The 25,883-nt window shown below is 48.1% G+C and overlaps 1 protein-coding gene across 2 annotated transcripts in view; it reads left to right on the top strand.

Moving 5' to 3' along the window:
• Positions 1–25,883, top strand: part of BMPR1A (bone morphogenetic protein receptor type 1A) — a 174,174-nt gene that overhangs the window by 129,116 nt on the left and 19,175 nt on the right. For both annotated transcript variants that reach the window (XM_075934831.2, XM_075934830.2), the window contains 5 exons: positions 136–235; positions 3,033–3,132; positions 7,085–7,229; positions 18,212–18,404; positions 18,783–19,080. In XM_075934831.2, coding sequence (XP_075790946.1) covers positions 136–235; positions 3,033–3,132; positions 7,085–7,229; positions 18,212–18,404; positions 18,783–19,080 — 836 coding nt within the window. The remainder of the gene's footprint in view (positions 1–135; positions 236–3,032; positions 3,133–7,084; positions 7,230–18,211; positions 18,405–18,782; positions 19,081–25,883) is intronic.

Here is a 25,883-nt window from a genome sequence, read left to right as displayed (position 1 = left end):
TATCTGTTCAGTTCACTCCCTCTGGGGCACTTTGCATTGGCCACTGTTGGCAGACAAGATACTAGGGTAGATGGAACTTTGGTCTGACCCAGTATGGCCATTCTTATGTTCTTATGTTATGTTCTTCTTTTACAGGATTCCCCAAAAGCACAGCTACGTCGGACAATTGAATGCTGTCGAACTGATTTCTGCAATCGGGATCTACAACCCACGCTCCCCCCAGTTGGTGGTACAGGTGAACTGCTGTTTTTTGTGTATACAGATCAAGGTTGAATGGGTTTATTCCTCCAGATGAACCTCCTTCGTACTTCTGGTGTCCCTATTCCGGGAACGCCTGTGGTACGGAGGAGGAAGTGGCACTGTGCACTGCTGTGCCCTCTCTCCTCTGCCCTCCCGCCGCTCCCCCCACCTCCCGCTGGATGAACTGCGGTGCCACTTTGCCTGAGCTTTTCCTGCCATTCCCATAGCAGCAGTAGTGGCGGGGAACACAGATGCACATGTGCCCTAGGAGTAGGGCGTGCCCCATCTCCCTTCACACCCAACCCCACAGTGCCCTCCCTGGGCTAGCAAAATCTTTTTTCTCTCTTTCTGGTGTCACATCTTCTTTCGCTCATACCTGATTTGCTACCCCCTCATTCCTGTCTACATTAATCTAACTTTGTCACTGTCCTTTGTTCCACACTTTGTTTCCCTTGTGCATTGTTTTGTCCTATCAACAGTCTGTAGCCTAGCTTTCTCCGTAACTTCTGCTGTGCTGACCATGTCTGAAAGAAGTCTCAGACCTTATCCAACTATATCTACTGTCGTACTTCTTGCTCCTACTCTGCTCCTAACTGAACAATTATATATCTGTTCTATGCCAGAAACTCCTTTATCTCTTCTCAGTCTCTCACTGCCCTAGATCTTTCTAATTTTTTAAAGTCAAAACTGACAAGATTCATCAAAATCACTTTGTTTTGGATTGTCTTTCTCTGCAACTGTGTTCACCTCCAAAGTTTCTCTGCTTTCATCCATCTTGGAAACTCCAACTTGAACTTGTATAAATATTTGATAACTCTCCTAAACTTTGTGTAATAGTGTTCTAATTCCTACTGTAGTAAACATTTTTGGCCCATTTTCCTCCTGAAATTTTGAGCCTCCTGACAGAGAAAGCAGAGAACCTACAATATCTAACTAGCAAAGTAGTGTGTTAGTAAACGGAACAATAATTATTCATTTGTCTATGTATCCAGTTTTATGAAGCACTTATCCAGTGCAACAGGCACAGAACATGAATTTTATATGTTTAAAAAGTCATTGGGACTATGATTGTAAATGGACCGCCCAGTCCTTTAAAGTACATCACATTCTTCCCATGTCTTTGTCTTCAGATTTATGTAACACCATTACTTTAATTTGAAATAGCTTGGAAAAACAGATGAGTATTAGAACACTATGAAGATCATATGATCAGTTAATGTTCCTTATCTCTCGCATATACCCTTTTAAATTAGATTCTATTTACATGTTCTCTTTTAGTGAATTTATAGTTGTGAAATGTGCCATATTAGATATTTCTGGAAACTCTGTTCTTGTGTTTATACACAGAACAAATGTAACAACTGTGAAAGTTTCCCCCAATTATGCTGTCAAGGGACAGTAAATTGAACTATACGATATTAATGTAGCTCAATTCCAGTTAAATATTGACTCCTTTTGTAAGGTAGCCCTGAAGGATTGTGTTGGGTGCTCCTACACAGCAGGCATGATAATAGGACTACCAAACAGTATTAGGTAGACCAAGAGCCATCAGCTATCAACCAGGACAAGATTTAAATAAATAACCCAGAATCTGCCTCTATCATTATCAATTTTTGAGTCAACCAGACTCACAGGACAGACTGGGTATATTATCAAGATTCTTGAACTATACTTCAGTGTTTATAACAAGTGCCATGAGAACTTAAAAGTCTATCTCAACAACCACTGAAGATGGGTAGAAGGTATTTCAGTCTCCTTTCTCCTCTGAAATGTGACTATTCTAACAGTACATTTAAATCCTTTTACAGCCAAATCAGCAGTGCCAAGGGAGAGTAATTTACCCAGTGCATGGGGTATGGGAAAGTGAGATATGCAAACTTGTTGATAGAAGAATATGGGTACGTCTAGACTACATGCCTCTGGCGACAGAGGCATGTAGATTAGGCTACCAGACATAGGAAAATGAAGCGGCAATTTAAATAATCGCCGCTTCATTTAAATTTGCATGGCTGCCGCGCTGAGCCGACAAACAGCTGATCAGCTGTTTGTCGGCTCAGCGCGATAGTCTGGACACGCGGGTGTTGACATCAAAGGTATTTGTCGACCACCCAGGTATGCCTCCTGGTATGAGGTTTACCTGGGTGGTCGACAAATACCTTTGATGTCGGCAGGGGAGCGTCCAGACTATCGCGCTGAGCCGACAAACAGCTGATCAGCTGTTTGTCGGCTCAGCGCGGCAGCCATGTAAATTTAAATGAAGCGGCGATTATTTAAATCGCCGCTTCATTTTCCTATGTCTGGTAGCCTAATCTACATGCCTCTGGTGACAGAGGCATGTAGTCTAGACGTACCCTATGTGAAATTACCAATAAGATTGGTGTGAGGGTTTTTTGAAGTTGGAGAGAATATTTGGTATCTGTTGCAAATGAAAGACTTTGGGAGCATTGAAATGAGTTATCACCAGCGTTGTAGCAATATTAAGATAGCAAGGAATTTTTTTTATATATGTATGTATGTATGCGTAAAAAAATGAGGCACATTCCCACAATAACGTCAGCATTGCTATAGTGAATAAAATAGATGCTTTGTAATTTCTTATCCTACAGCCAGTTTTGGAAGGATTCTAATATTGTTTTGAATAGCTGCAGCACCAAAAGCAAAACAATATTTGTCAATCACAAAATACACAATCTTTGGAAAAGTAACTGATAAATATAAATAAAATATTCTGTGAGAATCTAATTACTAGCAACTTTTTAGGAAATAAGTAGTATAACTTTTTTTTTAAACAGATGGACTTTTTGATGGCGGCATTCGTTGGATGGCAGTGCTGATTTCGATGGCAGTCTGCATCATTGTTATGATCATCTTATTTAGCTGCTTTTGTTACAAGTAAGGAAAAATATTTCCTTTGGCACTGATATTTTTTCCTACACGATGATGCACATCTCTGTAGACAATAGTTGATAGTGTTAGGTAAAAATGTAGACATTAACATGCGGTAAAGGGATTTCATAGAATTTGATGTCTTATTCCAAGAGAATGTGAAAACTACAAGTTTTCAAAACAGTGTATGGTTTTGACACTATAAAATTCCTTAATCAAGAATATGTTAACACTTTTGCAGTTAGATATTCACCCACTTCTCTTTTATTTTTGTTCTACTTCTGAGTTATCTTTGACATTATTTTGTCTTAGGAACGTATTTTTAAAAAGCCACAGGAATACTGTTTTCTGCCTTTTTTTTTTTTTTTTTTTTTTTTTTTAAGGAGCTATATTTGTTCTCCATAGTCTGAACTGCAAACAAAACATTCCGTTTTTTGTCACATATTGACATTCTGTTTTTCCCCTGCAAAGGTATGAATTGTTGACCCTATATTTTTTCATTTTAAACCATACATTTCATAGAATCATAGAAGATTATGGTTGGAAGAGACTTCTAGTGATCATCTAGTACATGGGTTTTCAAACTGGGAGCATGAAGGAATTCCGGGGGGGGGGGTGCAAGGTGACCCACCCCTCCACCCCCACTATTTTCGTTTTTTGGCCCCGCTCAGGTTTTGGTTTTGGTTTTGGTTTTCAACAAGTTTTATGTGTGTGTGGGTGGGTTGGGGGGGGGGAGAGAGAGAGAGAGAGATTGTCTCAAAAATCAAAAAGGGGGTGTGATGCTGAAAAGTTTGGGAACCACTGATCTAGTACAACCCCATGCTCAAAACAAGCCCAGTCCCAACTAAATTTAATCCGGTAACGTAGTGAAAACATTCAAGTATTTATGTCTTATGCATATGATATAGTAAGATCATGTAAGAAGGTTTTATTCAGATTTTCATGGACATTTGGTATTGGGCATCTGTCAAAATGAAACCTGGTAGAAATGTTAAATTCTATTGATAGTGCAGAATAGGTCTGAGTGTTTGTAAAATAGCTAAATTTTCTACTCCAACTCATCTGATGAAGTTGCTTCGCGTCTCCCTGGTCTGCTTGGGGGGGGGGGGCACAGCTAGTGCATCCCCCCCAGCAGACCCGGCTTTTCTCGCCGCGGAGGACGCGGGCGGCAGGACCGCCGAGAAGCCCTGCGGTCCCGCCACCCGTGTCCTCCGCGGCTTTGCTCTGCATCTCCCTGGGCCCCCCCTGCAGGGACCAACCCAGCAGCACCCCAGCTGCTCTGCCCCAGGCGTCCCCAAGTCAGCCGCTGCTGAAACTGATCAGCGGCTGATTCCAGGAAGCCTGGGGCAAAGCAGCTCTGCCTCAGGCTTCCTGTAGTCAGCCGCTGGTCAGTTTAAGCAGCGGCTGAATCCGGGATGCCTGGGGTACAATATGTACCAGTTCCGACTTACATACAAATTCAACTTAAGAACAAACTTACAGTCCCTATCTTGTACGTAACCCGGGGACTGCCTGTATTGAAAGAAACAGGACTCAGGAGACTTGTACCATTCTGCAGTCAAAATTATGCTGGGTTGGTTTTTCTGCTGCTTTCTGGCAAATAGTGCATGATGATAAACTATGATTTATGAAGTTGTATATATGATATTTGAAGGCAGTATATAAGATCTATTGATGCATGTAGTGGATGATGCGGTTGTTGTGCCAGCAGTACAAGAGGAAAGTTAGGTTGGCAGCAGACACAGATTAAGAAAGATGCTTTGAGGGGCTGCTGCCCAAAGCCCCAGGCTGAGAAGGGCCTTTTTAGCTTGGTGCGCTGGGCTGCAGCCACTAAAGCCTTTGCGTACTACATTCGAAGGGAGCTGTGCTGAGGGAGGGGAGGCTCCATGTGTGCCTGTTCTTCCCGCACCCCTGGCTTGAGCCATGTGGCTCCATGTGCTGGGAAGTTCCATCCCTGCACCACCCTTGCCTGCTGGCTCCACCTCCACAGCTCCCATTGTCCATGATTCATGGGAAGCTGTGAGGGACAGTGCCTGCAAACGAGTGCAAGGCAGACTAGGGCACACTCAGCCACCCGCATCCCCACAATACCAAATGGGAGCTGCAGCTGTGCCAAGTAAGTGCCCCATACCGTAACCCTGCCCCAGCCCTGTGTTCCCTCCAATACCTTAACTCCCACCCAGATACTGTGTGTGTGAAGCTTATTTTAACTATGTATTTCGCAGTTTTTGTAAGGTTTTGGTTACAGACATTTTGAAGGTGTTGGAGGCAGGATAGCAATGTGTGATTTGATCTGAACTGAGCATTTTCTGGCTTTCCGATGGTTATTTAGGATTTTGAAGCCCCATGTTGTAGGAACACGTATAAAGTGAAAAGCTTGGTTGTGTGGCAACAGTCTTAACTCTAACTTAACAAAGGTGTTTGTAAATGATTTTTAAGGCATATTTTTCCTCCCCATTTTTCTCCAGAAGAATTGCTCAAGATATGCGCAGGCACCACAGTGGTGTATGTCAAGAGTGGGAAACTTCTGGCCCACTGCTTAATTTCATCCAGCCTGCCTCAAGTCTCAGTGCTGGAAGCCTTGAGCCTCAACGTTCCCCCAGCATCTCCTTCTTATGGGGCTGGAGCTGCTGTTGGTGGAGAGCTTGGACTCCCCACGGACAGGGGCTGCTTCACGAAGAAGTCGTCCATCCGTCCGTCCCCCCCCCCCCCCCAGTTGACCATGCTCCCCACAGAACCAGCTCTCCACTGCCTCTGATACAGAGGCAGCAAGCGAAGGGGAAATGCAAGTAGTCTAGAAGATTAACTGATAAACCCAGGCTTACTCAGTAGTAATAGGACTTAATGGAGTCCTGGTGCAAGTAGCCAGGAGCGGACTGACAATCAAAATAGGCTTGGGAACAGCCCTCCCCATGACGTCACCCCTGCTTACACCTCAAGCCCCACCCCCTTTCCCTGTGTCACGTCCGACACGCAGCACAAGCAGCGGGTCGGGCTTCATGCGCCACATACAGTGCAGACGAAGAGCCGCTCAGAGTGCGGGGCAACGACGGCCCATCACGGGTGAATACGATGGCCCACCGGGAAATTCCCGGTATCCCGCCAGGCCAGTCCACCCCTGCAAGTAGCTTCACTTATTTTTCTCTATTATTATGCATATTTGGAAGTTAGTGAAATAGACAACAATCTTAAGTAATTAGGACACTGTCATTTCAATATCAGTTTGAGGAGTGGAAGCAGCAAGGAACAGATTATAATCCTCATATTCAGTGTGGTTGCTTTAAAGAACAATGTTTATTGTGCATTCAGTAGCGTTTAGTTCATTAGCCAAGGTGTCATAATTGGAGGCATTGACATAGCAAATAAGTTTAATATAAAAAAATCATGGTTTCATTAAATATCTCTGCTTTCTGGTTTATGATTTTTATTATATTTATTTTGTTAGAAAAATTCTTTGCGTGCTCATGTCCATTCAACATAGGTGTGTGTGCCTGCCACATACACCGATGCCGTAAGTTTTTCCGTAAGCAGTACTTATAGGAGCTGGGGTCCCAGTACCCCCTGGAGTGGTGTGCATTTATGCCACACTATATAGGGCACTCCCCGGCCCCTCCCTCCTCAGTTCCTACTTACTGTCAGCAGCAGTGGTTGGAACAGCTTGCTCCAGCCTTAGCTGTAGCTAGCATTCCCAATGTTTTGCAGAAAGTTTTTATCAAACAGCCAAGTACCTGTGAATTTTTTAACTTTGATTTTCCTAGAGACTTTTGCATGAGGATGGAGCATGGGGATGAGTCTCAATTGTCTTTTGTACACAATTTAAATATTCTTCAATCTGTCATATAAAAGTACACGAATATGCAATAAATACTGCTTATTTTAAAAAAAATTATATTTAGATTTTTTTTTTTCATAGTTCAAGATGTTCAAAAATATTAATCTGTAGGGGTTTTTTTTGCAGACATTACTGTAGATGGGCAGCAAAAAGACGTTGTTATAATCGTGATCTGGAGCAAGATGAAGCATTTATTCCTGCTGGGGAGTCATTAAAGGATCTTATTGACCAGTCACAGAGTTCTGGGAGTGGATCAGGACTACCGCTGTTGGTAAGCCAAAGTCTTAGATTTTTTTAATGCCAAAATGATAAAAACTAATTTTAAACGTATTTTTATTGGTGAACAATATTAGAAATCCACATTAGCACATTCTTATAATTAAGAAAATATGTTTTAACGCCCTTAAACAGTTATCTGTTGAATTATAATACATGACTTAGATAAAGAAAATAAATCTGAGACCATTTCACTTTATTATAATCTGCAAAGAGAAGTCCAGGACACAAGACCTCTCTTTCAATCATAGAACACTAGAACTGGAAGGGACCTTGAGAGGTCATTGAGTCCAGTCCACTGCCCTCACAGCAGGATGGAGCACCATCTAGACCAGTGGTTCCCAACCTTTTCCAGATGGGGACCCATCTTGACAATTCAGGAAGACATTGTGACCCAAGGCAGTTCAAAAACGGGGCAGAGCCACTTGGGGAGATACTTGGAGACCCTTTTGAAATGTAATGGCGACCCATATTTGGGTCCCGACCCATAGGTTGGTGTGACAGGGCGTCCTCACCCTGCCCCCTCTTAGTGCTGGCCGTGGCACGCAGCAACTCGCCGCAACACTGCAGCTCATGCATGAACGGGCCGGCGGGTCATTCAAAGGGAGCGCTGGCATGCACAGCAGGGGAGGAGGGAGAGGGAGGGAGAGCCAGTGTCCGGGGAAACCGGGAGCAGCTCAGAGGCGGCGGAGGCAGCGAGCGACCAGCTGCAGAGTGCAGCTGAAGCAGTCCTGGAGTTAGGTGGAGAACCGCCATCCCAGGAGGGCAGCAGGAGCACAGGGGCAGCAGAAGCAGGAGCCGACCAGCCATGGAGGGAGGAAGGAACCCTGGACCAGAAGTGGTGAGCAAGCCTCCTGATCCCCAGAGGCTGCCCTCTCAACGAGGGGCTCCCCAGGAGGGAGGGGCAGAGCCAGGGGCCTGTGGGACCCCGAAGCCGACTCCACAGCAAGCACCACGGGGGCAGGGACTCTACTTCAGCCTGGGAATCTTGGACACGGCGCAGCGGTAAGGCGCAGGAACCTCGGTCAGGGGTGTGACAGGAGGCGCAGCGTATGATGGGGTAGGAAGCGGCCCAGGGTGAAAGGGAGCCATGGGGAATCAAGGAGTGGGCCTGTATCAGCTCCGGAGGGACTCCCCAAAAGGACCAGTCTATATCCTGAGGGTTTTGGGCCAGTGCCCAGTGGGGAGGGAGGCCCCAGGGCCCCCTACCCTGCCAACACTCCTACCACCAATACCGACACCATCACCAACCAGGACCGATCTCAAACCTCGGACTGGGAACCATAGACTGTTCAGTGGCAGGGACCCCCACAGTCCCGACATAGCATAGCAGGAACCAGAGCAGGGGACAGCACCTCATCCATCGGCTATGCATTGGGGACCCGCGATTGGGGAGGGCGGAATCTCCCCAGAAGTCTGGGAGGCCCCAGGACCCCCCTGAACACCGGCACTAAGCCTCATTGCCAGGACTTGGGCGGCCCAACCCACAGAGACAGGGCTAAAATAAGCCGGGGTGGTTTGCCTCCGGCTTACATGGGGAGCGTCACCACCCCACAAGCACCTACAGGCCACTAGGGCCATTGACAGATGGGAAGCCCTGATCTAGACCATCCCTGATAGATGTCTATCTAACCTGCTCTTAAATATCTCCAGAGATGGAGATTCAATGACCTCCCTAGACAACTTATTCCAGTGTTTCACCACTCTGACAGGTAGTTTTTCCTAATGTCCAGCCTAAACCTCCCTTGCTGCAGTTCAAACCCATTGCTTCTTGTCCTATCCTCAAAGACCAAGGAGAACAATTTTTCTCCCTCCTCCTTATAGCACTCTTTTAGGTACAGGCAGTCCCCGGGTTACATGGATCCGACTTACATCGGATCCCTACTTACAAACGGGGTGAGGCAACCCCGCACTAGCTGCTTCCCCCCAGCAGACCAGGGAGACGCGAAGCTAGCGCCCCCCCTCCCCCCCCAGCAGACCAGGGAGACGCGGAGCGGCTTTTCTCAGCAGACACCTCAGCTTGAGAATAAAGGACTGAAGTAAGTGAGGTGTGGGAGAATAAAACTGAGCTCTGGAGAAATGTTTGGCTAGAGTTTCCCCTACAATATGTACCAGTTCCGACTTACATACAAATTCAACTTAAGAACAAACCTATAGTCCCTATCTTGTACATAACCCGGGGACTGCCTGTACTTGAAAACCACTATCATGTCCCCTCTCAGTCTTCTCTTTTCTTAACTACACAAGCCCAATTCTTTCAGTCTTCCCTCATAGCCCATGCTCTCTAGACCTTTAATCGTTTTTGTTGCTTAGGACTTTCTCCAATTTCTACACATCTTTCTTGAAATGTGGTGCCCAGAACTGGATGCAATACTACATCTGAGGCCTAATCAGTGCAGAGACTGATATAGAAGAGACTATAGAGCAGTGTTTCCCAGTTGGTGCTCCGCGAAACCTTGGGGTTCCACTAAGCGAAAGTAGGGGTTCCGCGAAAAGCCGGCACTCCCCTGCCCCTTCTGAAAGAGAGAGAGGCGGCTAGCTTGTTTCCCGTTCCTCCCTGGCAACGCAGAAGCATAGGGAGGCGGGGGCAGAGGGAACAGTTGCTCCTGGCTGGCACACTAGGAGAGGTGTCAGATGGGGTGAGACTACATGACCCACAACGGGGAGGGAAGAACCTCCCCCCCCACCCCCCAAAGGAGCCAGCGTGCACTGCCTGAACAGCTGGGGCTGTGGCACCCGGCAACTTAGTTCTGCCGTCTTTCTGCGCAGTACGTGTGGGGGGGAGAGAGTCAGGAGACCTGTCTCTGCACAGCTCCGACTATGCAGGCAGCGTGATTTGCCTGGGCCTCACCGACACTCCCCCCGCTCCTGCGCAGGATGGCATCACAGAAGTAAGTTGCTGGAATGCAAGAGCTCCTGCTGCTCAGGCAGCGTGCACGCCAGCTTTTTGGGGAGGGGAAGTGCAGTCACACACTTCCCGGAACCCAGAGGTGCTGCAGGATTGCCAGGTAGTGATCCCAGCTGCCCATGTCCCCTGCCCAGACCCCCCATGAGTACCCTGCCCCCACCAGCACTGTCCCCAGCACCCAGCAGCATCCTGCCCCCGGTCCCAGCACCCTGCCGCCCACCTTGGCACCAACCCCAGGACCCTGTCCCTTGTCCCAGCACCCTGCCACTCACTCCAACACCCAGCAGCACCCTGTCCCTAGCCCCAGCATCCTGCCACCCACCACAAGACCCTGACCCTCCTCCCAGCACCATGCCATCCACCCCAGCATCCAGCACCACCCTGTCCCTGGCCCCAGCATCCTGCCACTCACCCCAGTGCCCAGCAGGACCATGTTCCTGACCCCAGCATCCTGCCCCAGCATCTTGCCACCCAGCAGCCCCCTCTCCCCGGCCCCATCACCCACTAGCACCCTGTCCCCTGCCCTCATCAGCACAGTTGGGACCACATTAGTGAGGATTGGGGGGGGGGGTTGCATCTCACTTGTGTGGCCCCAACTGACTTTTCTGTGGGTCCTCGCCCCTCTCATAAATAAAGACAATGCTAAAACCTTTTGAGTTTGACATAATATTTTATTTAAAAATGAAGCCTGGCCAACATTCCCCTAATTGGGTCCAAATCCCCATCTCACTGCAGCATCATAACACTCCTGCACCACCTGACCCCAAATCTGAGCCTATCATACACTGGAACCCCCTGTCCTGAGTCTCTTGCATCCCCAAACTCCTGCATCCCCACAGCCTCAGTCTTCTGCCACAACACTCCTGTGCCATCCACACTGCAAATCTGTGTCCTGAGCCCATCATACTCCCAGCCTCCTTGCCCTGAGCCCCTCACATATCCAACCCAAACTCCTGCACCCTCACATCTACAAGCCTGTGACTCGTTCGGCATCCCAACCTTCCACCTGAGCCCAACACTCACCAGCCTGGAGCCCCCTCCCCGAGCCAGCATCCCCTTCCCCTGCATCCAAATTCCCTCCCAGAGCTTGCACTTCTCACCCCTTCCCACACCCAAATCCCTCATTTCACACCCCAGAGCCTGCACCTCCTGTCTCAACCCAGTGAGAGTGTATAAGAGCTGGGGATAGCAAGTGATGGAGGGGAGGGGAACAGAGAGGATGGGGCCTCAAATGGGTGGGCTCTTGGGGAAGGAATGTGATTTTCATGCATTGGAGGTTCCCCTCTTTGTGTGTGTGTGTGTGTGTGAGAGTGAGAGAGAGAGACACCTAGGGATTCCTTGAAATTCTGGAAACACTGGCTTAGGGAAAGAGGCCATGATATTTCATTAACCCAGTTGTCCATCCTATTCTTAACCTGAGAACAGCTACACAGACCACTTCAGATTCTGGATGGTATCACTTGCCTTTCTTATTCCTTTTCTTTAGTCACAAGCATGGTTTGTGGCTCTCAAATTGCACATTGCATCCACTTTGCAAATACTGTTTCTTGCAAGTGTTGTGAGAGGCAAGAGCCAGCCACCACCTATGCCATTTACTTTCAGTGGCTTCCTGCAGGTGTTGAATGAAATAAGACATGCTGGCTTACACCAATTCCAGTGAGGACTCAGTGAAATAGTAAAAAGTTGATCTAGCTTACATTCAAAATCCCACTAGCTTAGAGGCCTTTACTGAGCTGGCTTTATGCATCTGCTCTCAGCTGTGAGAGTGGCGGGAGAAAAGGGGCTGCCTGATGCTGCCAAGTCTTGTCTGCTGTACCAAAGCCTGTAGAACCGAATCCTGAGCTCGCGCAGTTTGACCTGGGTCGCTGATGCCTGACTCTGGAGGAGAATCTCTGTTTTTACTGTGGGACACCCTTGCCTCCTGCTCCTCTTGGGAAATGGACTAGCCCAGGCCCAGTAGCAGGGGGAAAAAGCCTAAGCACCCCCAGAGCACTATGCTCTGGAACCACCCCAAACCCTTGAGTAGAGCCTGATACAAGAACCAAGGCATCTCTGTGCATTTCCAGTTGCCACTTTGATTGGGAGATTTGGGATTAGTGAGATGGGTTCGTCTGCAACTGACACTTCGGAGCTGCTGCCAACAGGAAAGATGTTAATAATGTACTTGGATATAATCCAGTAGTTCTCGCCATTCTCTTGTTGGGGTATTATGATCTGTGTCTTGCTTTGTGGTGGAAGAACATATGCTACCCTTCCAAATGTTGCCAGAAACCTTGCGTCCATCAAATTAACTAAGCACCAGGAAATGCAAGCTCAGGGCCCCGGCATAAGATGAGTCTTAGACAGCCCAGACAGCAAAGGGGCAGATCTAGACCAGACCACCAACAATAATAACCAAAACCAGCTGGATGCATTGAAAGGAAAACATGGATTCGGTGCACCCACAGTGGAGACTACAAGTGTCCAGTAGACCTACAACTTGCTTGGGGCTAAGGTGCCCAACAGTATGCATATGCATGATTTCTGAACCAGAGCTAAAGCATTACACAGGTATGTCCAGGAAAAAATCTCTCAAAGACCTTCATTTGGCAGTTTGCCTCACCGGCAGGAGCATCAGTCCTTTTTGGGTGGGGGAAAAAAAAGGGGTCACTATCATAGAAATCGGGGATGACCAAACAGCATATAATAAGGTGCATTCAGCGCCTCCCTCGATTCACCACCTTACAAACTGGTGGTGGGGAAATTGGGTGTCTGAGGTTTTTACCCCATGGCAACATGGTGGGGCTAGGGGTTTCTGTGCAAGAGGGTGGAGTGTCTTTGGGCTTCAGCAGAAATGGGGCTGAAGCTCCAGCAGCTGCCTCTCTTCTCCCCAAGTGTGCCTCTCTAGGCACAGCCAAAGCCCCAAACCTCACCAATGCACTTCCCATGAGGCTGAAATCCTGGCATGCACACTCCAGCTCTTGAACTTCTGAATACTGTTGTATGTGGCTTGGAGGGCCAGTAAATTTGACCACCCAGATAGACTCATAGGATTAGAAGGGATTACAAGGGTCATCTAGTCTAACTGCCTGCAAATATGTAGGATTTGTTATATCTAAGCCATCCAAGACAGATGTTCTCATTGTAAGCGATGGGCCTGGAAAATTTCCTTGCTTTGGTAAACTTTTTGTTCTCTACTGAGTCTAGTAGAGAATTTGTTATTAATAGTTGTTTAAAGTTGTTGCTCTCCAAGCTCCTGGCACCATTCTGGAGGGTTGAGAGGCCAGTTGCTAGAAGGCCAGTAGGGTATTAAACTGTGTTTAATTTTGTAAACGTGTAACTGGTGAAATTTACAGCAGTTACACGTTTACCCACAGGAGGGCAGGTATGAGCCAGTGCTTCTGTGGAACCAGTTGTATCAGAGGCAGCATATGGTGCTTCTGTCCCATCCCCCCGCTTTCCCCGTGCTGCTGCCTCTGTGAAAGGTGTCCCGGCTTCTACCTGCCTCTCCCTGCTGCCTCTGCATCAGAGACAGTGGGGAAGGAGGCAGGTGGCTCTAAGCTGGTCCATGCAGGGAGCTAGCTTAAAAGCTGGCTCATCGCACCTACAGAGTCTCCCGCTTGCCTCCTTACATTACCACCTCTGATGTGGGAGGTAGCAGTGTGGGGTTTGGGGAAGGCATGCACGGGGATTGCGCTGCTGCCTCTGATGTGGGAGGTAGCAGTGTGGGGGGTGGGAAAGGCGGCTCCATGGCAGTCAGCATGCACAGGGATTCAGTTCAAAAGCCAGCTTCCCATGCATACCAGCTCTCTCTCCCCCACCTCCACCCCCGCCTCTGATACAGAGAAAGCAGGGCAGGAGGAGGCTGCTTGTAACTGTTGGGATTAACTGATGAGCCCAAACTCTTCAGTTAGCCATGTAAACAAGCACACGTTCACACCCCTAATGGCAATATGGTTCACCACAGGCATATTGATGGTCTTTGACAAATCAGTCTTCTCCCTTCCATTCCTTCTCCCTATCTGTAGAGTTGCACTCTTCTCTAATGTGAGACCATCTATATCCAGGGTACCATTGCCATTCTGCTGACTACCATCACTGGTCACTGGAGTCCTGGCACCGAGAGCTTTTTCCTCCATGCAGGTCCTCAGTGGAGGTCTGCATCAGGGTAGACTGACAGCCTGGGTACTGTATTACTTCCTCAGACAAGTCTGTCTCTCTCCTTGGGCTCGGGCTGCCCCCCTTTAAATAGTTAGCCAGTTAAACAATATAGTTAAGCATTTAAATGGGATTTTATATCCCTAATTGATACCTAAGGAAAAGGCAGCAAAGAAGCTCAATCTCTTTGGTAGATGTAGAAAGTTATTCTGTGTGCAGCTTCCAGCTGAGATTGGCAAGCCATCCGGCCTTACTTGGCTGCTGTTAAATATATTCGACATTCATGGCCAACTTTACAGACTCACTACCAGAGGATACCAGGAAGAAATTTGTGGCTATCCTTGGTGAGGACAGAGCTGTGGCCAAGGCAGCCCTCTGAGTGACCTCAGCTGAAGCAAACACTCCAGCCTAGACTAGTTGTGGGGTCACCGAATTGGGTGGAGCAAAAAAAGAAAAAAGGAAGCAGCCCCTTTAATTGTTGGCCATGTCCTCTCTCCTGCCACTCCTTATGCCCCCGCCACGTGTTTGTCAGACGCCGAGCCGGGAAGCCAGGAAAAGCGGCTGGCCGGATCCAAACGCTGCAACCTCCCAGGAATGCAGCCGCAACACCCCCGCCTCTCCTTTCCCACCTCCCCCCTGGCCTAGACCATGACTTCATATGTTTTTATGAGGAATGTGCCCTGGTTATAGTTATTGGGTCTGTTGAAGAGGCTCAACAATCTTTCCAGGACCTCCCATGTGATAGGTTGGTTCAGCTTTGAGAACAGATAGACAGTAAATGTCATGGCCTGGAAGACTTTAGGGCTACCTTGCAGTCCCTGAGCCTTTATACTTCTGGGCTGGTGAAGTAGCAGTTACAACAACTCCATGAGTACAGGAGCCAATATTGGTCAGAACCCTTCCATAAGAAAGTCAAGGGCTATAAAGGGCAGTAAGGCCATCATCCTGTACCTTCGATTCTCTTGAGCTCCTCCCACAACCAGTTGGGTAACAAGCAGGCATTTTTGAATGTGTGTTGAGGGCAACCTTCTAGCTTACGCTTTGGGTCATTTTTCCCCCCATCCATTTGTCGTCTCCTTCTCTGCCTGAGCCTCTGGAACATCTGAGCAGTGTGTAGTGAGCACATGGGAGGGGAATATACCTGCCAGTTTATTTCTGTCCCTCCCCATCTCATGAGCATCTGCTACTCAGAAGGTGCAGGGCCTTCTGCATTTGGGAGCCATGGAGGAAGTACCTGTACACTTGAAGGGGGACAGATTTTACTCCCACTCTTTTTTGCCCCTTTGACCTGCGGAGAATCAACAAATATTTCAAGAAGTTGAAGTTCTGCCTGATCTCTTTGGCCTCCATCTTTCTTTCCTTGATTTTGGGATGGTGATGCGCTGCTCTCCATGTAAAAGATGTTTACTTTCATGTGTCGATATTTCACAGACAGAGATGGTTCCTAAATTTCATAGTTGGATCTGCCTACTACCAATTTGCAGTGCTCCTTTTCGGCTTAGCAACAGCACCAAGGCATGTATAAGATATATGTTAGAGGTGGCGGCCTATCTCAGACATTGCAATATCCAGATTTACCTCAATAACTGTCTCATCAGGGGCCACTCCAGTGTCCATGTTCAGCGCAGCATTGAGATGTTGCAAGCCACTTGTCAAGCTCTGGGCCTGTTGATAAATTATCAAAAATCTACATTGGTCCAGGTGCACTGGATAGTTTGAGAGCAGTGCTTCATTCTAATCCAGCCAGAGTATTCCTGCAAGAGACCAGGTTAGATGTCTTCAAGTACGCAGAGCCTGATGAAATGCATCCTGGATTACTCAAGGAGCTGACTGAGGAGATTGAGCTGTTAGTAGTTACCCATCTACCATGACTTTTCAAAGATGAGATTCCCGAAGACTGGAAGAGGGAGAATATAGTACCTATCTATAAAACAAGAAATAAAGACAGCACAGAGAACTGCCAACCAGTCAGCTTAACTTCTGTACTAGGAAACATAATGGAGCAAATAGTTAAGGAATTCATTTGCAAACATCTAGAAGATGATAAGGTGATAATAGCGCGGATTTGTCGAGAATAAGTCATGTCAAACCAACCTGATAGCTTTAATTGACAGGGTAACTAACAAGCTTTATGGAAGGGGACAGGATAGATGTACATATCAACTTAAGTAAGACTTTTGATACAGTCTCACATGATATCATTAACAGATTAGGATCACATTCTAGGTGGAGCTTTTCTAAAGTGGGTGTATAACTGGCTGCATAGCCAGTCCCAGTACAGTCATGCTAGAAGGGCATAACAGCTGAAGTTCCACAGGTATCCAGATTTGGCTTGAGGGGAAGGAGGCGGCTCCATACACTGCTGCTCTTCCCTCCTCCCAGCTGGAGGAACAACAGCCGAAGAAACTGCTCAGTTGGGGACTTTCCCCACTTTTCCCATTGGCCAGAATCACAGCCAATGAGAGCAGTGGAGACCAGTACCTGGGACTGCAGTGTGCAGAACCAGGTACATGCACCCCACCCCCTTCATTCCCAGACCCTGCACCCCCATTGCTCTCTCACACACTGAGATCCCACACCCGATTTCCTGCACCCTTCCTCCTGCTCAGACCTCCCATCCTCAGTCCGCCCCTGCACCACACTTCCTGCCCAGACTCCCACTCTCAGTCTGCACTCAATCTGCTGGCCAGATCCCCACCCTGCTTCTGCACCCCTCCTCCCATCAGACCTCACTCACTCACCCTCTCACCCCACCCAGACCCTGCACTTCCATCCCTATCCTGCTCCCCAGCAATCCCCTCCTACACACTGAACCCCTCATTTTTGGCCCCACTCCAGAGTGTAGGGAGACCTAAAAAATCAACTAGTCCTACAACTGCAGAAGAGTTAATCTGGCATATAAGAAGCTTCCTACTCCTACCCCAGTGGGTCTAGAGCATGAGAGGAGTGAGGTATCTCAGTCGGGGCCCCATCAGTGATGGTTGGGTGTGGGTTTCTTTTTTGTTTTTGTTCGGTTGGTTTTGGTTTTGCTTCTAACTTTTGTGTGGCCCCCTGACTGATTTTTCTGTGGGTCAGTGGCCCCAACCCAAAAAAAGTTCCCCACCCTGCCATAAATAAACACATTGTTGAAACATTTTGTTTTGGACATAAATTAATATTTTACTTTATTTAAAATGAAATTTGGTAAACTAACTTGATAAAGTTAAAGCACTTAATCTGTTTAGTGATTTTGATTAAAAATATTTCCTTTCTTGCCAGTTATATCTGAGCCCTTATTGTTATGGCTTTATATTTACATTTTTATGCACCAGTAGCCTAAAATGAGTAATTTAGTATTTAAGGTATTTAGAGATAAGCAAAGGTATTTTGTTATCATGGGTGGTTGGCTGGCGGTGTACAGAAAGGTTTGAGGTGAGTGGCGTGGGCCAGGGGCCAAAAGTTTGAGAACCACTGATCTGAATGGTGCTTGATCCTTCCATGAGTGCGGGAGACTGAACTGGTTCCTTCCAGTTCTATTATTCTGGTTTACTTTACACTTGTCATGAATAACTGTAATAACTGCATAAACATGCTGATTCAGCAATGGTGAATTGAGGCATGCGTTTTAGTTTGTTTAATTATTCTAATAGCTCAGCAAAAAGGCTTCTATCCTGTGACACAGGTGGCTAAAGTCATATACAAATTAGAAAAATTTAAACCAGTCTAATTTAAACATTAAATGTACTTTCTTCTCTTAGTATTTTAGTTCTTGATTTTTATACACATCTACTTTCCTACTTGAGGCAGTGAAAATTAGTTAGAAGGAATATTTGGAAAGAATCTAGAATAGATCTTTGAAATGGGACTACTGTTAAAGCAAGCCAAGTTTTAAGTCTGACAACCATCTTGACAATGTGCCTTAAATCACTTACTTATTTTATTTTCTTCTTTAGGTTCAGCGCACTATTGCCAAACAGATTCAGATGGTGCGACAAGTTGGGAAAGGGCGATATGGTGAGGTGTGGATGGGTAAATGGCGAGGTGAAAAAGTTGCAGTGAAAGTATTTTTTACCACTGAAGAAGCCAGTTGGTTCAGAGAAACTGAGATTTACCAGACTGTTCTAATGCGTCATGAAAATATACTTGGTAAATGAGCAATTTATAATTTGTACAGGTAGCAGAGAACTGTAGTTGTTTTATGAAGAATGTAGAAAATTTTCTTTATGAAATAATTGGAGTAATGTAGCATAGCATATTATAATTATATGAAAACTAGGTATCTTGCTTATTTTTAATGTTTCAAATAGGAAATCCTGATTTTTCTTCTTGTGACATCACATGAGGGTGAAACTTGAATCATAGCACTTCTGCTCCCAAATAAGAACTGGTGGGTGTGTAAGGGGCTGTTGAGTTTTACTTCAAAATGAGATTTCTTCTTTTTCGTATCCTGAAAAGCCTTACATGTATTGAATTCTGTGATTATTATGTAACACTAAATACTAGCTATGTTTATGCATTTGACAGGTTTTATAGCAGCTGATATTAAAGGCACAGGCTCCTGGACCCAGCTTTACTTGATTACGGATTACCATGAAAATGGATCCTTGTATGACTTCCTGAAATGTGCCACACTTGACAACAGGGCTTTGCTCAAACTGGCATATTCTGCTGCATGTGGTCTGTGCCATCTACACACAGAAATTTATGGGACACAAGGCAAACCTGCTATTGCACACAGGGACCTGAAGAGTAAAAATATCTTGATAAAGAAAAATGGAAGCTGCTGTATAGCTGACCTGGGCCTTGCAGTCAAATTTAACAGGTAGGTGATCAAAGCCTATTAACAGTTGGGATCTTTGGAACGATTTTTGAAAGGAATCAGATCTCAAGGTAAAATGAGTATTAATTCACTGATACGTTGTTTCACAATTGAACAGTAAAATTGTATGGTGTGTATTTATTGTTTTGAGAATCAGGTGCTTTTCTTAGCTTTGGATATGGAGTGGCTATTGAGGCAGAAAAAATAGATTGCTCTCAGAAGATCTTAGGCTAGAGAGAAGAATTCAAGCCCCAACAAAGTTTCACATAACTTTTCTCTCCCTGTGGAGCAAACACAACTAAAAGATCCACCACCCAGAATCCAGAGTTTCATCTTACCCTTGAAAATCTCTATAATGCTTTCATGTATTTTTGGTATAAAATCTGTGACTCACTTAATATTTGGGCAACATAAAAAGAACTGTGTAGTAAAATAAATTGCCTACAAAATTACTGTCTTGATGAAATTATTTTAATGATAAGAAAAAATATTGCAAAAACTATTGCTAATGTCTGATGCAGCCACAAAATTTCACTTTCCCACACTTGTGCCAAAGAAATTGCAAGGCTTTGTCCAAGAATTTGAATTCAGATATGGTAGTTTCTAGTATAGATTTTAGTTGGTGTCTGGATAGTATGCTGGTAGAACATTACAAAAGCAGGTAATTTTGAAGAATTTTTTTTTTCCAAAGCACATTGCAACAAAATGTGCAAAATGTGCTCAAAATTTTCCTATTAGAAATAAGGGTACAGTAAAACTCCGATGGTCCGGCACTCCTGATGGTCCGGCATCATCAGGAACCCGGAAGTGCTCCGGGCAACCAGACCATTGGAGCTGCTCTGCCCCCAGCTTCCCCGATTCAGCCATTGCTAAAACTGACCAGCGGCTGAATCGGGGAAGCCGGGGGCAGAGCAGCTAGAGTGCTGCCGAGTAGGTCCCGTAGCACTGCCCCTCGGGGCTGCGGGACCAACCCGGCAGCACCCCAGCTGTCCGCGAGTTAGCCGCTGCTGAAACTGTTCAGCGGCTGACTCCAGGAAGACCAAGGCAGAGCTGCTCTGCCCCGGCTTCCTGGAATCAGCCCCATATCAGTATCAGCAGTGGCTGACTTGGGGACACCTGGGGCAGAGCAGCTCGGGTGCTGCTGGGTTGGTCCAGTAGCACGTCCCTCGGCGCTGTGGGACCAACCAGGCAGCATCCCAGCTGCTCTGCCCCAGGCGTCCTGATTCAGCCGCTGCTGAAAGTGACCAGCGGCTGACTCCAAGAAGCCTGAGGCAGAGCAGCTCTGCCTCAGGCTTCCTGGAGTCAGCCGCTGATCAGTATCAGCAGCGGCTGACTTGGGGACACCTGGGGCAGAGCAGCTGGGGTGCTGCTGGATTGGTCCAGTAGCGCCAAGGATCGGCGCTACCGGACCAACTCAGCAGCACTCCAGCTGCTTTGCCCCAGGCGTCCCCGATTCAGCCGCTGCTGGTCAGTTTCGGCAGTGGCTGAATCAGGGACGCCTGGGGCAGAGCTGGACTATTGGAAGGGGGGCTATGAGGGGTCTGAGGTGGGGTGGGGGGGACCCCTCATAGCCCCCCTTCCGATAGTCTGGCAAATCTGATAATCCGGCACCCCCCTGGGTCCTAAAGGTGCCGGATTATCGGAAGTTTACTGTATTTTTATATTTAATAGAAGAGTAAAAACTGTACATGTAAAGCTTGTAGTGGAATGGGCTAGCAATGTCTTGAAATGGAGTTAGGCATGAATACTGACTGATGTGTGGATATTAATAATATATTTTGGAGTCTTCAGCATTTGGAATAGTCATCTTCATCTTCGCATGCCTGCTCATGTCCATTCAACTTAGGTGTGTGTGCCTGCCACATGCACCAGTGCCGGAGGTGTTTCCCTACGCCAGTGTTTCTCAATTTCATTTGGCCATAGAACCCTTTTCAGCTTTTCAGAATTTCAACGAACCCCTACGTTGTTAAGCAAAAAAAAAGAAAAAAAGAGGGGACCCCCCCAATGCATGAATATCATATTCCTTCCCCAAGACCCCACCCATTTGAGGCCCCATCCTCCCTGTTCCCCTTCCCTCCATCACTTGCTATCCCCAGCTCTTATACACTCTCACTGGGTTGAGACAGGAGGTGCAGGCTCTGGGGTGTGAAATGAGGGATTTGGGTGTGGGAAGGGGTGAGAAGTGCAAGCTCTGGGAGGGAATTTGGATGCAGGGGAAGGGGATGCTGGCTCGGGGAGGGGGCTCCACGCTGGTGAGTGTTGGGCTCAGGTGGAAGGTTGGGATGCCGAACGAGTCACAGGCTTGTAGATGTGAGGGTGCAGGAGTTTGGGTTGGATATGTGAGGGGCTCAGGGCAAGGAGGCTGGGAGTATGATGGGCTCAGGACACAGATTTGCAGTGTGGATGGCACAGGAGTGTTGTGGCAGAAGACTGAGGCTGTGGGGATGCAGGAGTTTGGGGATGCAAGAGACTCAGGACAGGGGGTTCCAGTGTATGATAGGCTCAGATTTGGGGTCAGGTGGTGCAGGAGTGTTATGATGCTGCAGTGAGATGGGGATTTGGACCCAATTAGGGGAATGTTGGCCAGGCTTCATTTTTAAATAAAATATTATGTCAAACTCAAAAGGTTTTAGCATTGTCCTTATTTATGAGAGGGGCGAGGATCTTGTTTTGAGTCAAGGGTCACTGACCACAGAAAAGTTAGGGTGGTGCTAGGTGCTGGGACAAGGAACTGGGTGGTGCTGGGTGTTACGGTGGATGGCACGGTGCTGGGGCCCAGGGACAGGGTGGTGCTGGGGTGAGTGGAAGGGTGCTGGGGCTAGGGACAGGGTCCTGGTGTGGGCAGCAGAGTGCTGGGACTGGGAACAGGGTGCTGCTGGGTGCTGGGGACAGTGCTGGTGGGGGCAGGGGACAGGGTACTCGTGGGGGGTCTGGGCAGGGGACAGGGAGAGCTGGGCAGCACCTCTGGGTTCTGGGAAGCGTGTGACTGCACTTCCTCTCCCCAAGCAAGTGGCATGCGTGCTGCCGGAACAGCAGGAGCTCTTGCACTCCAGCAACTTACTTCTGTGATGCCGTCCTGCGCGGGGATGGGGGAGGGGGGGTACGTGGTGAGACCCAGAGCAGAGCACGATGTCTGCACAGTCTCGTGTCCTGTCATCCGTCGTCTCCCCCCCTCCGCCCTCGCCGCATTGCACAGAAAGGCGGCGGAACTAAGTTGCCCGGTACCACAGCCCCAGCTGTTTAGGCAGCGCACTCCGGCTTCTTTGGGGAGAGGAAGTGCTTCTCTCCCTGCTATTGGTCACATGGAGTCACCCCTGTCCAGCACCCCTCTAGTGTGCTGGCTGGGAGCTACTGTTCCCTCTGCCCATGCCTCAGTGTTGCCAGGGAGGAAGTGGAAACAAGCTAGCCTTCTCTCTCTCTCTTTCAGCCGGGGTGGGGGAGTGCCAGCTCTTCGCAGAACCCCTACTTTCGCTTTGCGGAACCCCAGGGTTCCGCGGAGCACCCATTGGGAAACACTGCCCTAAGCAGTACCCATAGGGGCTGGGATCCCAGCGCTCTCCTGGAGTGGCATGCATATGCCATGGTATATAGGGCATACCCCGGCCCCTCCCTCCTCAGTTCCTTCTTGCTGCCAGTGAGGGTGCTAGGAACAGCTTACTCCAGCCCAGCCCAGTAGCTAGTGTTTCCCTTACCTATTGTGTTGTAGATGTAATCCTCACTAGTTAAGTACCTGTAAGTAGTTCTGCTAATGTTTTGATTTATTTAAAAACCACAAATAGTCTCTAAGGTGCTGCAAGACTAACAAAACATTTAGATGGTATCATGAGCTTTCGTGGGCACAACCCACTTCTTCAGATGAATGTAGTTATTAAAAGTCCAGTGATTGGCCAGCTCCATGTGAAGGGCAGTTTGGCTCCTCTCAGGCCTCTCCCCAGAGGCGCAGAACTCCGTTTTGACACACATGCCCTGTTTGCAGAGCAGACAGACAGACAGTAAGATGCATGGGTTTAATGACTCCTGCGCTACTTTAAAGACCCTGGGCTTGTATGTCCCTAAGACAAAGAGGAAAAAATTCAAACCTCACACCTCTCAATCCAAGGGCCACTATCCCTGGCAGAGCTCCTTCTCCACAATCTAGCCTTATGTATGCAGGTAGCGGAGACTCCCTTGGTGTGCTGGAGATTGGTCCGGGTAGGAGCCACCAGGGTGGGAGACATCCTGGACTATGAGGGGGGCTCTGGGTGGATCCCCGAGCACTCGCCCAGCGCATGGGGCTCTCCACATTCCGAACCCCACTGCATGTACTACAGGAGGTAGAGTCAGCTTTGTCACAGCCTGCTCTCGATTTCCTGCAGTGAGCCCTTTGGGAGAGCATGCCCCCCCCCAAGCCTTTTTTCTTGGGCCCCTGTTACGTGGACCCCCCGCAGCCTCCCCATTCCTGAACTGCCAGCCAGCTGCAGGATCTGCAGTGGGTCTGTTTTTGAACCGCGCCTTGAAAACATCTGTACATGCTCGTGCTTCATACATTGCATTTCCTTACCTCGTGTCCTGTCCCAATACCAAGTGGTGGGAGTACCTAATACCTATGCAGAGTGAGTAACTATGGTGGGCTGGCATGTACTTCACCTTGATGCCCATCAGGGACATAAGTTGGTGGCTCCTCCACAGATCCGTGAGCATGGGCATGTATCTGACGCGGTTCACTCTGTCCCCAACACCTTCCCCTTCTGCAGCGTGAGGGAGAACCTGGCTTTTGAATGCGCCAGCTTGCAGCCTCTTTTTCGGCTCCTCCAGAACCTGCTGCTGAGGTTCTGGCTGCACTTTTCTCCACACCTCTTCATTTACGCACACTCTATCTATGGCCCTACAAAGTCAAAAGACCTCCTTCTCCTGACCCTGGCAAAAACCATCTACAACACCAGGAGGAGGATGCTGGCTGAATGGGTGCTCTGCGACTGTGGGACCTACTTACGCTCCTCCCTAGTCTCATGCATCCAGATAGAGTTCTGGGCAGCATCCACTGGCTCTCTGGACAGCTTCAAGGGGCAGTGGGTGCTGTCCAGGATTCTCTGCTCGGCGTCCCCTTCCAGTTCCCTAGTTTTAAACTTATGACCAGTACTCCGGATCCTGTTTTTCATCATTTGTCCCTCATCATCAATTGACTCCTGGGTCCAATGGTCCCTCTCGCAAGGCTGGGGGGGGAGATTTTAGAAATGGGCGGGCTTATGCCTGCCCACCTCCTTGGATTCAAATAGGGAAAAAACCCTCAGTTGCTCCAGGTGGGAGTGGTAAAACAAGTCCCCCCAGATTGTTAAAACCAAGGGCTGCTTCTCGCACTATTTTTTTATTCCCAAAGCTAAAGGGGGTCTACGACCCATACTTGTGCGGCCTCAACAAGTGTCTGGTCCGCCTCAAGTTCTGTATGGTATCCCTTGCTTCCATCATCCCCAACCTGGATCCTGGGGACTGGTATTCAGCCCTCGACCTCAAGGACACATATTTCTGTATCGCAGTGGGTCGCAGTGGGTGCAAACCACTGTCAATTTGCTGTCCTGTCAGTGGCCCCCCCAGCATTTTCACCAAGTGCCTGTCAGTGATAGCGACATAACTGAAGTACCAGGATGTGCTCATGTACCCTTTTCTGGATGACTGGCTTATCAAGGGTCTCTTGAAACTTAATGTCCAACACGATGTGGATCTCCTTCTGGACATGTGCCGCCACCTCGGCCTCCTAATTAATGAAAAGAAGTCATTGTTAGTGCTGACTCAAAGGATAGAATTCATTGGTGCTATCCTGGAGTCCACCCAGGCCAGGGCATCACTCCCTCAAGAGGAGTTCAAGGCCCTGTTGACCCTCCTGTGTCAACTCGCTCACATACCCATAACCACAGTGAGGGTCTGTCTGCAGATTCCAGGGTACGTGGCAGTCTGTACATAAGTCATGCCCCTTGCCAGGCTCAGGATGAGATCTCTCCAGGTGTGGCTAGTGTCCATGTGAGCTCTGGTCAGACATTCACTCGAAAGAGTGGTGATGGTCCTTCATCACATCCTGTGGACCTTAGAATGGCAGGCTGTGAAAGAATGTCATGTCCAGGATTCCCTTTCACCAGCAACCACGCTTGAAGGAACTAGTGGCCGACACTTCAGACTGCAGCAAGCGGGAAGGAGGGCAGGTCACATGAGTACCCTTTGGACCCAAGGAGAGTGGTCCATAGAAGAGAAGACACTCCACATAAACATCAAGGAGCTCAGGCTGATCAGAAATGCATGTGGGGTGTTTCTTCTTCACCTCGCAAGCAGGATGATGTGCATCCTCACTGACAATACTGCCACCATATACTACATCGACAGACATGGAGAAGCCCGATCACCAGAGTTTTGCGAGGAAGCAGTGTGCCTCTGAGAATTCGGTGTTCTTCTTTGGGGATGTCCCCGCAGGTGCTCCACTATGGGTGCTGGGCTTGCCCCGGCGCCACAGACGGAAGCTTGTCATGAGCAGTGTTTGGCCGGACCACGCATGTGCCTCAGGTTCGCGGCTTTCGCGCTCTTTCTGTCACGCGGTCCGGACCCCCGCCTCTTCCTCTTCACCGCCTCAGGCTGCAGACGATTGGAACTAGACTCCTTACCTCACAGAACTAGACTGCTTCTAGTTCTCCTTTGTATATAAAATCCCCCTTTTCCTCTCTCTCCTTTTTTGAGAAAAAGTAAAGAGGAAGGACAAAGAAAGAACTATCGGGAGTAAAAACAGAAAAGAAAAGAAGCAGCAAGCTGCCGGCAAAATGTCAGGGACTGGGTTTAAAAAATGC

The sequence above is a fragment of the Pelodiscus sinensis genome, chromosome 8 (genome assembly GCF_052426305.1).
Source record: "Pelodiscus sinensis isolate ZL-2025 chromosome 8, ASM5242630v1, whole genome shotgun sequence".
NCBI lineage: Eukaryota > Metazoa > Chordata > Testudines > Trionychidae > Pelodiscus > Pelodiscus sinensis.
This window is presented reverse-complemented; position numbering and strand designations above follow the sequence as displayed.